Genomic DNA, 13,544 nt, shown 5'->3' with positions numbered 1-13,544 from the left:
TCCACAAACCCACGTGGGGAGAAAGTTAATCTATAAACACTAGTTATCCATGCGTACTTTTGGGGTAAATGAATGAATACTACAAAGGAGCGAATACAGCAACCCCGGAGGTAATAAACAATCAGTACACATGATAAGAAGGATGGCCAGGAGGACCAGATCACTACCACCTTCATGTGAGATCTGTTTCCTGGCTCCAAGATTAACATCTTAAGATTATATATAAGAAAACTACATCAAAGTAACTTGCCTACTATCTTTATGGCCCAGGAAGCCTGCCTGGCGAAGCAACTGCTGTGTACGCTGTGTACGTGACGTGAGGAGAGAGAAAGGGGCAGTAGGGTCAAAAGGGCCAGAGATGCAGAGGTGTAGATTGATCAAAAATCATATCAAAATAGTTTAAACCCAGTCAACGCAATGCTTTCATTGCTGACACAGATGGCTTACTCTATATCTGTTATAATTCCTCATAGCAATCCCACCTGATCACTACATCTCTGGATATTTGCTTTTTTTTTTTTTATAAAATTTTTATTAGTTTTACAAAATTTTAGAGGACAAACAAACACTTAAAAAGACAAACATACACGTATAATTTCATAACATATTTTCATAAACCTCTTTTCTGGGACTTCCCCATACCCCCCCTTTCTGCATCCCAATGTCCATAATTTTATAGCAACTCCCAATTGTTACTTTCCAACCTCTGTCATCTTAGTCATCTCTGTATTCTGACCTTATATCACTGTATCCCTTTGTTCCTGAAAACCACAACACTCTAACATTCATTAAGTTTATAATAGTCCCATCTCTGGATATTTGCACTCCTACACCGGCCACGTTCAAAGGTAGCCCCACTTAGAGCGCATGGCAATAGTCCCAGCGGGAGATAGCCAGAGCATGCACCACTCTGGCGAGACAGTCTGTGGGCAGGGAGGGTAGGCACTGCAGGTAGGCATTGCAGAGGGTTGGACTAGATGACCCTCAGAGTCCCTTCCAGCTGTAAATTTGATTTCTATACTGACTCTCCACTGCCTCAAAGAGAGTCCATGAGGGCTGGTTAGAAATAGATTGACTTCAAGCAACATCAGCAAGCCTGGACACAAACATTTGAATGCCTGTCGTTGCTTCTTACCCTGAAAACTAAAAGTGAGCTTAGAGGCCAGATCAAACTCTGTTTTTAACCCCCAAACAAATGCTTCTCAGCGCCAGGTCCTGCGGCACTTACACGCCTGCCAGCAGAGGTGCGGGCGCCCCGAGGCGTCGAACACGCAAGCCAGGCTGCAGGAGCTCTGTGGTTCCCAGGACTGGCGCTCGAATGGGGAGATCAGTGAGGAAGAGGAGGAAGCCCAGGGCAGTGAGCCCTTGGAAGAGAGCGACCTGGAGCTCTCCGATAGCGGTGAGAGACGGGGAGATCGTGGGAGCGAAGGGCGCTTTCTGGGAGGGAGTGGGGGCAAGGCTTGGGGTTGCCCACGTGCCTTTTGGGAGAAGAAGAAGAAGAATTTATTATTTGTACCCTGCCCATCTGGCTGGGTTTCCCCAGCCACTCTGGGCGGCTTCCAACAAAGATTAAAAATACAGTCATACCTCGGGTTAAAGTTGCTTCAGGTTGAGTGTTTTCGGGTTGCACTCCGCAAAGACCTGGAAGTAATGGAACGTATTACTTCCAGGTTTCGCCGCCTGCGCATGCGCAGATGCTCAAAATGACATCACGCGCATGCACAGAAGCAGCGAATTGCGACGTGCAGCTGTGGGTTTCGTTCGCTTCAGGATGTGAGCGGGTTCCGGAACGGATCCCGTTCACATCCAGAGATACCACTGTACATTAAAATGTCACACGTTAAAAACCTCCCTGAACAGGGCTGCCTTCAGATGTCTTCTAAAAGTCTGGTAGTTGTTGTTCTCTTTGACATCTGGCGGGAGGGCGTTCCACAGGGCGGGTGCCACCACCAAGAAGGCCCTCTGCCTGGTTCCTTGTAACTTGGCTTCTCACATGGTGGGAACGATGGGGGTGGAGACGCTCCCTCAGGTATACTGGGAGAAGGAGGCTTATGGGTGATGCTTGCATTTCTTTCCCTCGATGAGCCCTGGGGAAGTTTGGGGCGGGTGTGTTGGGTTTCTGCTCCCAGCCTGCCTTCCTCAGAGCACAGGATCTGGAGAAGGAGCCCCAGCTGAGCACTGTTACTTTCTGTTAAGTTGCAAGCAGGGTGGAGCTACCGGGGGGAATGTCGTGCGTTGGTTACAGTGTTGGACTCTGGCTTGTGAGACTGGGGTTCAAATCCCCGCTCAGCCACGGAACTCACTGGGTGACCTCGGGCCAGTCCCTGCCTGTCAACCGAACCTACCTCACAGAGTTGTTGCGAGGAGAAAACGGGGGCGGGGGAGAGAACCATGTGGAGGTCCTTGGTGGGAAGGGTGGTCTATAAATACAGTGGTACCTCGGGTTAGGGATACAGGTGACGCTGTGGGTTAAACCACAGAGCCTAGGGCTTGCCGATCAGAAGGTCGGTCGTTTGAATCCCCGCAATGACGGGGGGAGCTCCCATTGCTCGGTCCCTAATCCTGCCAACCTAGCAGTTCGAAAGCATGTCAAGTGCAAGTAGATAAATAGGCACCGCTCCAGTGGGAAGGTAAATGGCGTTTCCGTGCGCTGCTCTGGTTCGCCTGAAGCAGCTTTGTCATGCTGGCCACACAACCCGGAAGCTGTACGCCGGCACCCTCGTCCGGTAAAGCGATATGAGCACCGCAACCTCAGAGTCGGTCATGACTGGACCTAATGGTCAGCGGTCCCTTTACCTTGGGTTATGTTACCTTCGGGTAACGTAATTTTGGGTTGCGAATGCGGCAAACCCAGAAGTATATGCTTCCGGGTTTCGTCGTGCGTGCATGCGCAGAAGCGCTCTATTATGCCACGCATGTGCACAGAAGCGGTGCCTCTAGTTACAGAGTTTTCGGGGTAAGTACGGACCCCCGGGACAAATTAAGTTCGTATTTGGAGGGTCCACTCTACAATCAACAGTCATTCTCTCTCCTAAACCTATGCCTTGAATGGGGAAGGACTTAAGGCAAATGGGTGGAAGTGCTTGGCAAATGCGTCACAGCCTGTGGAACTCATTGCCAGTGGACTGGCTTGTTAAAAGGGTTGTTTTGTGTGTGTGAAATGGATAGACTTGTTGCTGGTAGCTATGATAGGCTGGGGTAGGGGACCTTTTGTCTGCTGGCTGTCCAGGGCAAACAGGAGACCGGCGTTGCTTTGGGGATGTACATTTCTTGGTGGACGGCATGGTTTGCTTCAGGGACAGTGACTCTGGGACTCTCCCCTCTCTTCCAGGCGGAGAGGACGACCTGGAGGGCTACAACAAGACGGTCCCTGGACGGCGCAGGCTCAACAAGGTATACTAGGGTCCCAGGCCGCTCGGCTCCATGGGGCCAGCTAACTCTGATGCCCAGAGGTCAGGCCATAGGTGAACTGTGGCGCTCGCTCCCACAGAAGACAGGGATGGCCACCAACTTGGGTGGGTTTTAAAAGAGGATTGGACCATTTCATGGGGGAGGAGAGAGCTGGCCATGGCCAGGGGCCTCTGCCCTGCCTCCAGAGTTGGCAGAAGCGATGCTGCTGCTTGCCAGTTGCTGGAACTCCTACCATATTTTTCGCTCCATAAGACGCACCTAGTTTCTAGAGGAGGAGAACAACAAAAAAAATATTCTGAACCAAACAGTGGATGTATGATTTTTGTGGTTCATGGTGTGGCCTCAGACATGTGATTTGACGGTGAGTTTGGGGCAGCCCAATGCAAAATTCCTGAGAATCCATGTTGATCTGTGCTTTGTAACCATGTTTTTGCCCCATTGCGGCCCCATGAAACAGTGAGTGCGTCATTTTTTGGGTCCAGGCTGTAGCCATGGACATGCTATGTGATCTGATGGTGAATTTGGGGTGACACAATGCAAAAATCCTGAGGATATATGGGCTTTTACCTCCCCACTCCCAGGCAGCCTCCTTTATCGCTAGTGTCCCTTATCTCCCTCCCGATCGCTTGCCGATCAGCTGCTCAGGGGCTTTGTTTCAACGCCCCCTTCCCTCTTTCTTAAAATAAAAGCACAATCTGTTTTTCTCCCCTGGGCAATTCGGCTCCAGGGACCACGCATTCGCTCCATAAGACGCACAGACATTTACCCTACTTTTTAGGAGGGGAAAAAGTGTGTCTTATGGAGCGAAAAATACGGTAAATCTAATATAAGCAACTGCACGGACGTCTGTTACTTTTTATTAGAAGCTACTGCTATTGGCTGTAATTTTTTTTTGCAATTGTTAGTTTTTTTAAAAAAATAGTTTTTAATGTTGTAATTTTAAATTGTTGTAACCCACCCGGGGACCCCAGGTTGAAGGGCAGGTAATAAATAACAATCATAATCATAAAACAGAATATTTCAGGGCAGTAAGCTGGAAGCAGGCCTTTTTGCCATTGCCTCTTCCCTGTGGGATTCCTTTCCCTCTTGCCTTACCTGAAGCATCATCCATCAGTTGCTTCAGACGTCTTGTGAAGACGCCTCTTTTTGCTTTCCCTGATCCCCTAAAATCGAAGCCTATTGTTATGGGATTCTTGTTTTTATAATCCTGTTTCACCAGATACTGTGTACCTGCTTTCATCATTTTTGCATGCCGCTTAGAGATTTTTAAATATGAAGAGGTTTAGAAATGCTTGGGAATCAGCAAGTGAATAAACTAAGCAGGTCATCCTCTTGAGGGGACTGGTGTCAGCAAGCCAGTCATTGGAAATATTAGAATACTTGTCTCCTGCGCATCTGACTGTGTTGCCCCAGCCACTCTGGGCACCTTCCAGCAAAATATAAAAACACAGTCAGACGTACATCTTCTCCCTTTGGCTTCACTGTCTTGGAAATTGGGGTGGGTAGTTGGGGGAAAGTTACTAATTTCATTATTATTATTATTATTATTATTATTATTATTATTATTATTACTATTATTATTATTACCCTCCCATCTGGCTGGGTTTCCCCAGCCACTCTGGGCGGCTCCCAACAAAATACTAAAATCACAATAAAACATCAAACATTAAAAACTTCCCTGAACAGGGCTGCCTTCAGATGCCTTCTAAAAGTCAGATAGTTGTTTATCTCCTTGATATCTGATGGGAGGGCGTTCCACAGGGCCCTCTGGCTGGTTCCCTGTGTAACCTCACTTCTCACAGGGAGGGAACCGCCAGAAGGGCCTCGGAGCTGGACCTCAGTGTCCGGGCTGGACAGTGGGGGTGGAGACGCTCCTTCAGGTCTACTCCTTCAGGTATTCCTCTGTTGCATTTCCCTCTACCCAGTGGAACCAGCGGAACGAGCGTGGGGAGACTTTGCTGCACCGCGCCTGCATAGACGGGAACCTGCGCCAGGTGCAGTTCTGTGTGAAGAAGGTGAGCTGCTGGACATTAAAAGAAAGGGAAAGCGGGCAGGGACTGCGGTGGTGCTGGGTGGGATAGTGTGCACCCCGGAAATGATCTCTGCCTTCTGGAAGGAAGGTACAGGGTTATAAAGACTAGGACTAGCCGCCTGAGAAACAGTTTCTACCCAAATGTTGTTTTAAACACAGTGTAAGGTAGTGCAAGGGATGCAGGTGGCGCTGTGGGTTAAACCACAGAGCCCAGGACTTGCCGATCAGAAGGTCGGCGGTTCAAATCCCCGCGACGGGGTGAGCTCCCGTTGCTCTGTCCCTGCTCCTGCCAACCTAGCAGTTCGAAAGCACATCAAAGTGCAAGTAGATCAATATGAATCCCCGCGACGGAGTGAGCTCCCATTGCTCGGTCCCTAATCCTGCCAACCTAGCAGTTCGAAAGCATGTCAAGTGCAAGTAGATAAATAGGTACCGCTCCAGCGGGAAAGTAAACGGCGTTTCTGTGCGCTGCTCTGGTTCGCCAGAAGCGGCTTAGTCATGCTGGCCACACGACCCAGAAGCTGTACACCGGCTCCCTCAGCTAATAAAGCGAGATGAGCGCCCGCGACTGGACCTAATGGTCAGGGGTCCCTTTACCTTTAAGGTAGTCTCTATGGGAGTATATTGTTTTTAATTATGGGGTATCAGAGTTTTTAGGGGGCTAACCAGGCTGGGATAGCTGGGTTAGTAGGCTTGATGGTTTTTGAATGTCTGGTGTAGATTTTTTCAATTTCGTTGTTCTGTATGGGACAAAGACAATAAAGATTATCGTATTGTATTGGGATGCCTTCGGACAGAATCAGGGCAAGCTCTTGTGATCTGGTCCCTGCCACTAGCTTTCCCCAGATCCTGGCTCAGGCCCACGGGGTTCAGCTCCTTTGTCTGTAAAAACTTCTTCCCTCTCTTTCCCTGATGGCTGGTTTTGTCACATGGGGCGTGTGAGGATCTCTCTCCCCCCCTATTTGGAGAGAGGGAGGCGGGGAGCAGGTGCCGGGTGCGATGAGAAGGACGGGGCCCCGGCCAACTTCTGACCCCCTGAGCATCCGTACGTTTCTCCGCTCTGCCTCAGGGTCACCCTCTCAACCCTCGGGATTACTGCGGCTGGACCCCCCTGCACGAGGCTTGCAACCACGGCCATCTGGGTAAGTGCTGGGACAGGGGAAGGGGCTTCCTGGGGGGCCTGAAAGTGGGTGCTCTGTGCCCGGGAACCTTTCCCCTTGACAGCGGAGTTGGGGCTGCGCTGGACGTGACCGCCCCCCTCGCCTCTTTCTCTAGAGATCGTGCGTTTTCTTCTGGACCACAATGCCGCCATTGACGACCCGGGGGGGCCTGGGTGTGAGGGCATCACCCCCTTGCACGACGCCCTCAACTGCGGCCACTTCGACGTGGCGGAGCTCCTGATCCACAGGGGGGCGTCCGTGGTGCTGCGGAATGCCAAGGTGAGGCACCGGGGCTGGGGCGGGGCGAGAGTTGCTGCTGGGGAGCAAGGCAGTTTATTCATTGCATGTATACCCATCACTAACCATTGCGCCACACTGCCTCTCTTCCTTTTGTTTTTCTTAATAAATCTTTATTAGTTTAAAATACAATCATACAGTAAAGGTAAGTATAACAAAATTAATCACAAAAAAGAAAAAAAGGGATTCGTCACCTCAAAAAGGTCGAAAAAAAGTTTAAAAGTGACAAAAAAAGACAATTAAAAGAACCACAGAAAACTTTATTGGTTGATGTTGTATAAATATGTGGTTCACACTGCCTCTCTTCCAGCGATGCACAAAGGGTACTGCAGCCCCACCTCCTGGTATTGTCTGGGGTGGGGCTCCAGCCCTTTCCTCCTGGTGTTGTGGTTTCTGCCTTCAAGGTTTTTGGAGGGGGGGCGGCATTTGACAAATCCCAAGTTTTGAAATTGTGGGCATTGCCTTCTCAGGAAGGCCTACTGAACGGCCTCCCTGAGCTGCTTCCATCCCTCCCTCCTCTGCTTTTGTTCCTGCTCCTCCTCCTCCCCACCTCATTATCTCCTTGTGGAGCTGTCTTCAGGGGATCCTCAATTCTTGTGGGGGTCAGGGAATCGAGGGCCCAAAGGCCCAAGTTGTAGACTACAACTCCCAGCAGCACCAGCACCAGGTTGGGGGGCGCAGGGTTAACCTGAAGTGCAAAGCCTATTATTATTATTATCTATTGAAATTATATACCACCCTACTCCCGGAGGTCTCAGGGCAGTTCACAGAAAAGATCACAATATATATAATCAGAATAAAACCAACAACCAATAACACCCCCCCAAAAAAAACCCCCACATTTTAAAAGGATGTAAATTGGATCAACCAAAGGCCTGGTTAAAAGTTAGCCTGGTGCCTAAAGGTGTATAATGAAGGCGCCAGGCAAACTTCTCTGGGGAGAGCATGCCACAGATGGGGAGCCACTGCAGAGAAGGCCCTGCTCTCGTGTTGCCACCCTCCGGACCTCTTGAGGAGGGGGCACACAGAGAAGGGCCTCAGAAGATGATCTAAAGGTCTGAGTAGGTTCATATGGAAAGAGGCGGTCCTTGAGGTATTGTGGTCCTGAGCCATTTGAGGCTTTATAGGTCAAAACTAGCACTTTGAATTGAGCCCAGAAACTCATTGGTAGCCAGTGCAGTTGGACCAGGTTCGGTGTAAGATGCTCAAACCGTCTTTCTCCAGTGAGCTACCTGGCCACTGAATTTTACACCAGCTGAAGTTTCCAAACCGTCTTCAGAGGCAGCCCTACGTAGAACGCATTGCAGTAATCTAACCTTGAGGTCACCAGAGCATAGACAACAGTAGTTAGGCTATCCCTGTCCGGATAGGGGCGTAGCTGGGCCACCAGCCAAAGCTGATGGAAGGCACTCAGGGCCACTGAGGCCACCTGAGCCTCAAGTGACAGCAAAGGACCCTGGAGTAACCCCAGGCTATGAACCTGCTCCTTCAGAGGAAGTGTGCAGACCCACGTTTCTAACAGGCCCCTATTCCTCACAGCTCCCCCTTCCCCTTGGCTTAGGGACAGTGGCCTTGCATTGGCCGCTTGGCATCCTGGCAGCTTCAGGGTCTGCTCCCACTACAGGGAAGGGGGTGGCAAGCCCACCGGGCTTCTTGGGTGCAGCCCAGAGGCGGCGAGAGGTTTCTGGCTGGGCTCCTGTTTCTGCTGGGGCCAACCCTCCCTGTGTTTCTGTTGTCAGGGCCTGACCCCACTGGGCACTCTCCAGGCATGGGTGCGTCTCTACGGCAGGGACCTCGACCGAGAGACACGCCAGCGCTGCCAGGCCATGGAGGGGCTGCTCAAGAGAGCCCTGGCAGACCGAGGTGAGTCTGCGCTTCGTTCCTGGGGCTCAAGGGGTGTGGGGCCTGCTCCTGGGGACACCCTGAAGGGGCCGTTTGCATAATAATAATAATTTATTATTTCTACCCCGCCCACTTGGCTGGGTTTCCCCAGCCACTCTGGGCGGCTTCCAACAAAATATTAAAATGCAATAGTCTATTAAACATTAAAAGCTTCCCCAAACAGGGCTGCCTTCAGATGTCTTCTAAAAGTCTGCTAGTTATTTTTCTCTTTGACATCTGGTGGGAGGGCATTCCACAGGGCGGGCGCCACCACCGAGAAGGCCCTCTGCCTGGTTCCCTGTAGCTTGGCTTCTTGCAGTGAGGGAACCGCCAGAAGGCCCTCGGTGCTGGACCTCAGTGTCCGGGCAGAACGATGGGAGTGGAGATGCTCCTTCAGGTATACTGGACCGAGGCCATTTAGGGCTTTCAAGGTCAGCCCCAACACTTTGAATTGTGCTCGGAAACGTACTGGGAGCCAATGTAGGTCTTTCAGGACCGGTGTTATATGGTCTCGGCGGCCGCTCCCAGTCACCAGTCTAGCTGCCGCATTCTGGATTAGTTGTAGTTTCCGGGTCACCTTCAAAGGTAGCCCCACGTAGAGCGCATTACAGTAGTCCAAGCGGGAGATAACCAGAGCATGCACCACTCTGGCCAGACAGTCTGCTTTATTGGGAATTCTCACCCAGCCGAGTCTTCCTTTGTTCTGGTGGAAAGCCTTAAAGTTGTTGTGTTTTTAGCAGGCCAATGTCTTTGATGCTTCAAGTTCATGAGAATGAACATTGGAGGAGAGCTCTGGGTCCCTTCCTTATCCTGCCCAGATTCTGTCTCCCTGCTCTGCTCAGAACAGCACCCTGTTCCAGATTGAAAGGGACTGAGGGACCCACGATCTCTGTCTCCTTTGTTGCTGTGCCTGGGGCCAAACCTTGCGGTGCTCTTTGGGGCTGAGTGGGCAAGGAGAAATCTTTTTTCAAAAAAATATATTTATTTATTTGGTTTTTCAAATTAAAGTTTTTCAGAAATATACCAAACATAAATCATAAAAACAAGATTCCAATGAATCTCCTGGGCTTCATCCTCCCCTTTGTGGGTCCTATGATTAATCATTTCCTCCTGCATCTTTCATGATAATCCAAATATTTTACGTCTCTGTTGTGTCCAGAATTCACCCTTAAACTACAAGTCGTATTCCAATCCTAACAATTTTAACTGAATCCAATGGTTTTTAAGATAAGTTATAAATTTCCCCCATTCCTTATTAAAATTTCGGCCTTCCTGATTTTCTGACTCTTCTGGTCATTTCAACTATTTCAGCATAGTCCATCAACTTCAATGAGAAATTTTGGGAATATTATCTGAAACAATTCCTAGTAAAAATTCTTCGGGTTTCTTGCTAAATGTAGTTTTTATCAGTCTCTTTATCTCTTCATAAATCATATTCCAAAATCTTTGTATCTCTAGACAGGACCACCACATACGGTAGTGTGTTCCTATCTGTTCCTTACATCTCCAGCACTTGTAATTATATGATTTATTTATTTTTGCTAGTTTTACAGGGGCCAAGTACCATGTATAGTACATTTTCATAAGATTTTCCCTTCTAAGGGAGTGAACTTGACGCCTTTGCTTTTGCCCCTCCAGGCTCCAAGGCTCAGCCTCCCCAAGAGCCGCCGGCCAGCCAGCTGTTTGACGCAGAGCTCTCCGAGTCCCCGCAAGCCCCCTGCCCTCTGGATCCTGCCCCAAAGTCCCCCAGTCCCCGGAGGAGCTGGAGGGAGCCCGAGGAGGACGACGCCATCAGTCCCTTGAGGCCGGTCAAGAAGAGGCAGCGGCTGTTTGGCCAGGACCCAGAGAGGGAGGCCAGGCTCGCAGCCCCGGCCGAGTACCGGGCTGCCATTCGCGGGGTGGGCAGAGCCAAGCCCTGCCCTATGCCCAGCCCTGAGCGCCCCAAGTCTTCCGCTGGGCCTGCCCTGATCCCCCCAGAGGAGTACGTAGGAGACGACTGGCTGGAAGACGACCTGGGGCAGAATCTTGCCTCCCGCAAAAGGAGCCGCCAGAGCCCAGAAAGCGAGTCTGGGACCGAGTCGGAGGAGAGCCTGGGGGGCGAGAGTGACGGGGGCTTTCCGCGCCAGCCCCCCGAAGCCACCAAGAAGAGGAGAAGGAGGGTCCGGCAGAGTCGCCTCACCCATATTGTCGACAGGACTCCGCTGGGACGACTCCGAGGGGCCGGCGTGGTGGCGGCGGAGAACCCAGAGTGTGCGGCAGATCCCAGCATCCTCCAGGGGGCAGGGGGCAGCAGCCACGTCAATGGGGGGACCCCTGGGCGTGGGGAGAGCCCCCCCTCGGCACCAGCACATGTGAGTCTCCAGGGTTCGGGGAGAGAAGCGGGCTGGCTTGGTTCCTTTCTGGCAGGCGCTCTTTTGGCCGTGGCCCTGTGAGAAGCTGTCTGGCTTCCCTGGGCCTTGAGAGGCCAGCACTCCTCTGGGATTGGGGCCATCCTATATGTTTTTAACTGCCGCTATATCTGAATTGTCTCTGTTATACCCACTTGCAGTTCAATGTACTCCTGCTGCGTTTTATGATTTTCCTGATACTGTAAGCGAGCCAGAACTGGTCTGTGACCGTAATAATAAAATTCATTCGTCCTCACCCTATTTCTCCTCCCCTGTTCTCTGCAGCTCCCTGCTCCCCCACCTCCGATCCGGGTGCGAGTTCGGGTGCAAGACAACGTCTTCCTCATCCCCGTGCCCCACAGGTGAGAGAACTGGGGCTTCCTCAGCCCCTTTGCCCTTTCCTCCCTCACTGAGCTGCCTCATCGGAGCTCTGGGTCTAAGCCAGACCTTGTCTTTGTAGAGGCAGCTTCAAAACTCTCCACATAAGCACCGTGGGAAGCCTCCAGTGCCAGATTTACGTATAAGCTAAACAAGCTGTAGCTTAGGGCCCCACTCTCTTGGGGGACCCCAAAAAAATTAAATGAAAAAATTAATAATAATACTAATATACTTTTTCTTAATTGTACAGTGGACGCTCAGGTTGCGAACGTGATCCGTGCGGGATGCACGTTCGCAACTTGCAGCGTTCACAACCCGCATCTGTGCACGTGAGGGTTGCGATCGGCGCTTCTGCGCCCACGGGAAGCGCGATTTAGCACTTCTGCGCATGCACGGGCGCTGAAACCCGGAAGTAACCCGTTCTGGTACTTCTGGATTTCGGCGGTCCGCAACCCAAAAAAACGCAACCTGAAGCGGCTGTAACCCGAAGTGGACTCTTTTTGATTGCTATTGAGACTTGTATAAAACAATTGTTGTTCACTGGTATTTCATGTACCTTTGTACTATATTACTGTATATTTGAAACTATATTATTTCTGCACTTAAACGTTGTATCCAAACTTACCATTACTTTAAAACTATTGTACTTACACGTTGTGTTTAAATTTACTACTAGCTTCAAACTGTTATTCTTAGCAGAATATACACGTTTTTCATTTCAACTCTTGAGTAGGAATTATTCCTTATATTGAAACTTTTGGCCAGAGTTCTTGATATATCCTTTTCAGTGTAACCCGAAGTATGACTGTATTTCAGTTCAACAACTACTTTAATAAAATACATGTTTTGTGATGTGCAAATAGATACCTATTAGGTCCATAAATATATCATATATTCAACACAAAAAAATAGTGACAATTTGTTGTTGACACAGGACAGCTGACATATAAAGGGCCCCATTACCTTCAGGAGCTGAGGGCCTCATCAAACTTCAATCCGGCCCTGGAAACATCTGTAACTGGGGAGACAGGGGGCGGGATATTTCTGCTGTCCTCAAACCACCCCCAAATAATATTTCCCTCTGCACTGTTTGGATGATTGCTGCGTGGCAGGAGACTGAATCCTTGCCGGAGGTGGGGCATTTCAGAGCCCCACACTGCATGCCCCCCCCAGGAATATAGGGGGGGTGTGTCTTCCGACTGCAGCCCCTCTCCTCCTTCCTTGCAGCGAGAGTCGCCCTGTGTCCTGGCTGGCGGATCAGGCCTCCCAGCGCTACTACCAGACCTGCGGGCTCCTGCCACGCCTGACCCTGAAGAAGGAGGGGGCCCTCCTGGCCCCCCAGGACTGCATCGTGGATGTTTTGCAGAGCAACGAAGAGGTGAGCGGTCGCTGCCAGCTGAGAGAGAAATTGGCAGCGCTTCTCCTCCCCATAGCCCCATTCCTCAGCTGCTGTCAGGGGAGTCTGTCTGGGGGGTGACGGGGGGGGCAGACCACCCGCTTTGCAGGCACAATGTCCTCAGTTTAATCATCCACGGAGGATGAGGGGAGACTTCTGCCAGGAATCCTGGGGAGCAGCTGCTTGTCAGTGTGGGCAGCACTGAAGTGCATGGCCCAGTGGTCGGATTTTGCAGGAGCCAGATTCCTGTGCTCTTGTTAAGGGCTGTTTTGAGGCGTTTGTAGGTTCTGATGGCAAGGAAGCAGGTTAATATCTCCCCTGAGAAACTGAGATATGAAAGCCAGGAGCTAAATGGCACCTTAAACCGAGGTTACGGGCACAACCATGGAATGTTTGGAAAATGTTTATTGAATATATGGGGAATAATTGGGTACAGCTGAAAACATTGGCAGCATTGAGATACATTCAATAGTGTAAATAAGTTTTGATGGATGTAATAATGCAATACTGAATGGTATAGTTTTTGTAAAAATATGCAGGGATTTATGATATGCAAAATGAACCGCTGGAAAGAGAAGAAGGGAAGTCATTGATACCTTAAG

At 50.4% G+C, this 13,544-nt stretch overlaps 1 protein-coding gene across 1 annotated transcript in view; it reads left to right on the top strand.

The window, feature by feature from the left end:
* TONSL (tonsoku like, DNA repair protein) overlaps positions 1-13,544 on the top strand; it is a 37,027-nt gene that overhangs the window by 15,196 nt on the left and 8,287 nt on the right. The window contains exons 11-19 of the mRNA XM_081204350.1: positions 1,207-1,399; positions 3,332-3,393; positions 5,337-5,426; positions 6,513-6,585; positions 6,719-6,882; positions 8,640-8,763; positions 10,420-11,132; positions 11,454-11,530; positions 12,774-12,924. Of these exons, the coding sequence (XP_081060476.1) occupies positions 1,207-1,399; positions 3,332-3,393; positions 5,337-5,426; positions 6,513-6,585; positions 6,719-6,882; positions 8,640-8,763; positions 10,420-11,132; positions 11,454-11,530; positions 12,774-12,924 (1,647 nt within the window). The remainder of the gene's footprint in view (positions 1-1,206; positions 1,400-3,331; positions 3,394-5,336; positions 5,427-6,512; positions 6,586-6,718; positions 6,883-8,639; positions 8,764-10,419; positions 11,133-11,453; positions 11,531-12,773; positions 12,925-13,544) is intronic.

The sequence above is a fragment of the Podarcis bocagei genome (genome assembly GCF_964188305.1).
Source record: "Podarcis bocagei genome assembly, chromosome: 8".
Taxonomy (NCBI): Eukaryota; Metazoa; Chordata; class Lepidosauria; order Squamata; family Lacertidae; genus Podarcis; species Podarcis bocagei.
Note: the sequence above shows the minus strand (reverse complement) of the source record. Positions and strands in the feature narration are given on the sequence as shown.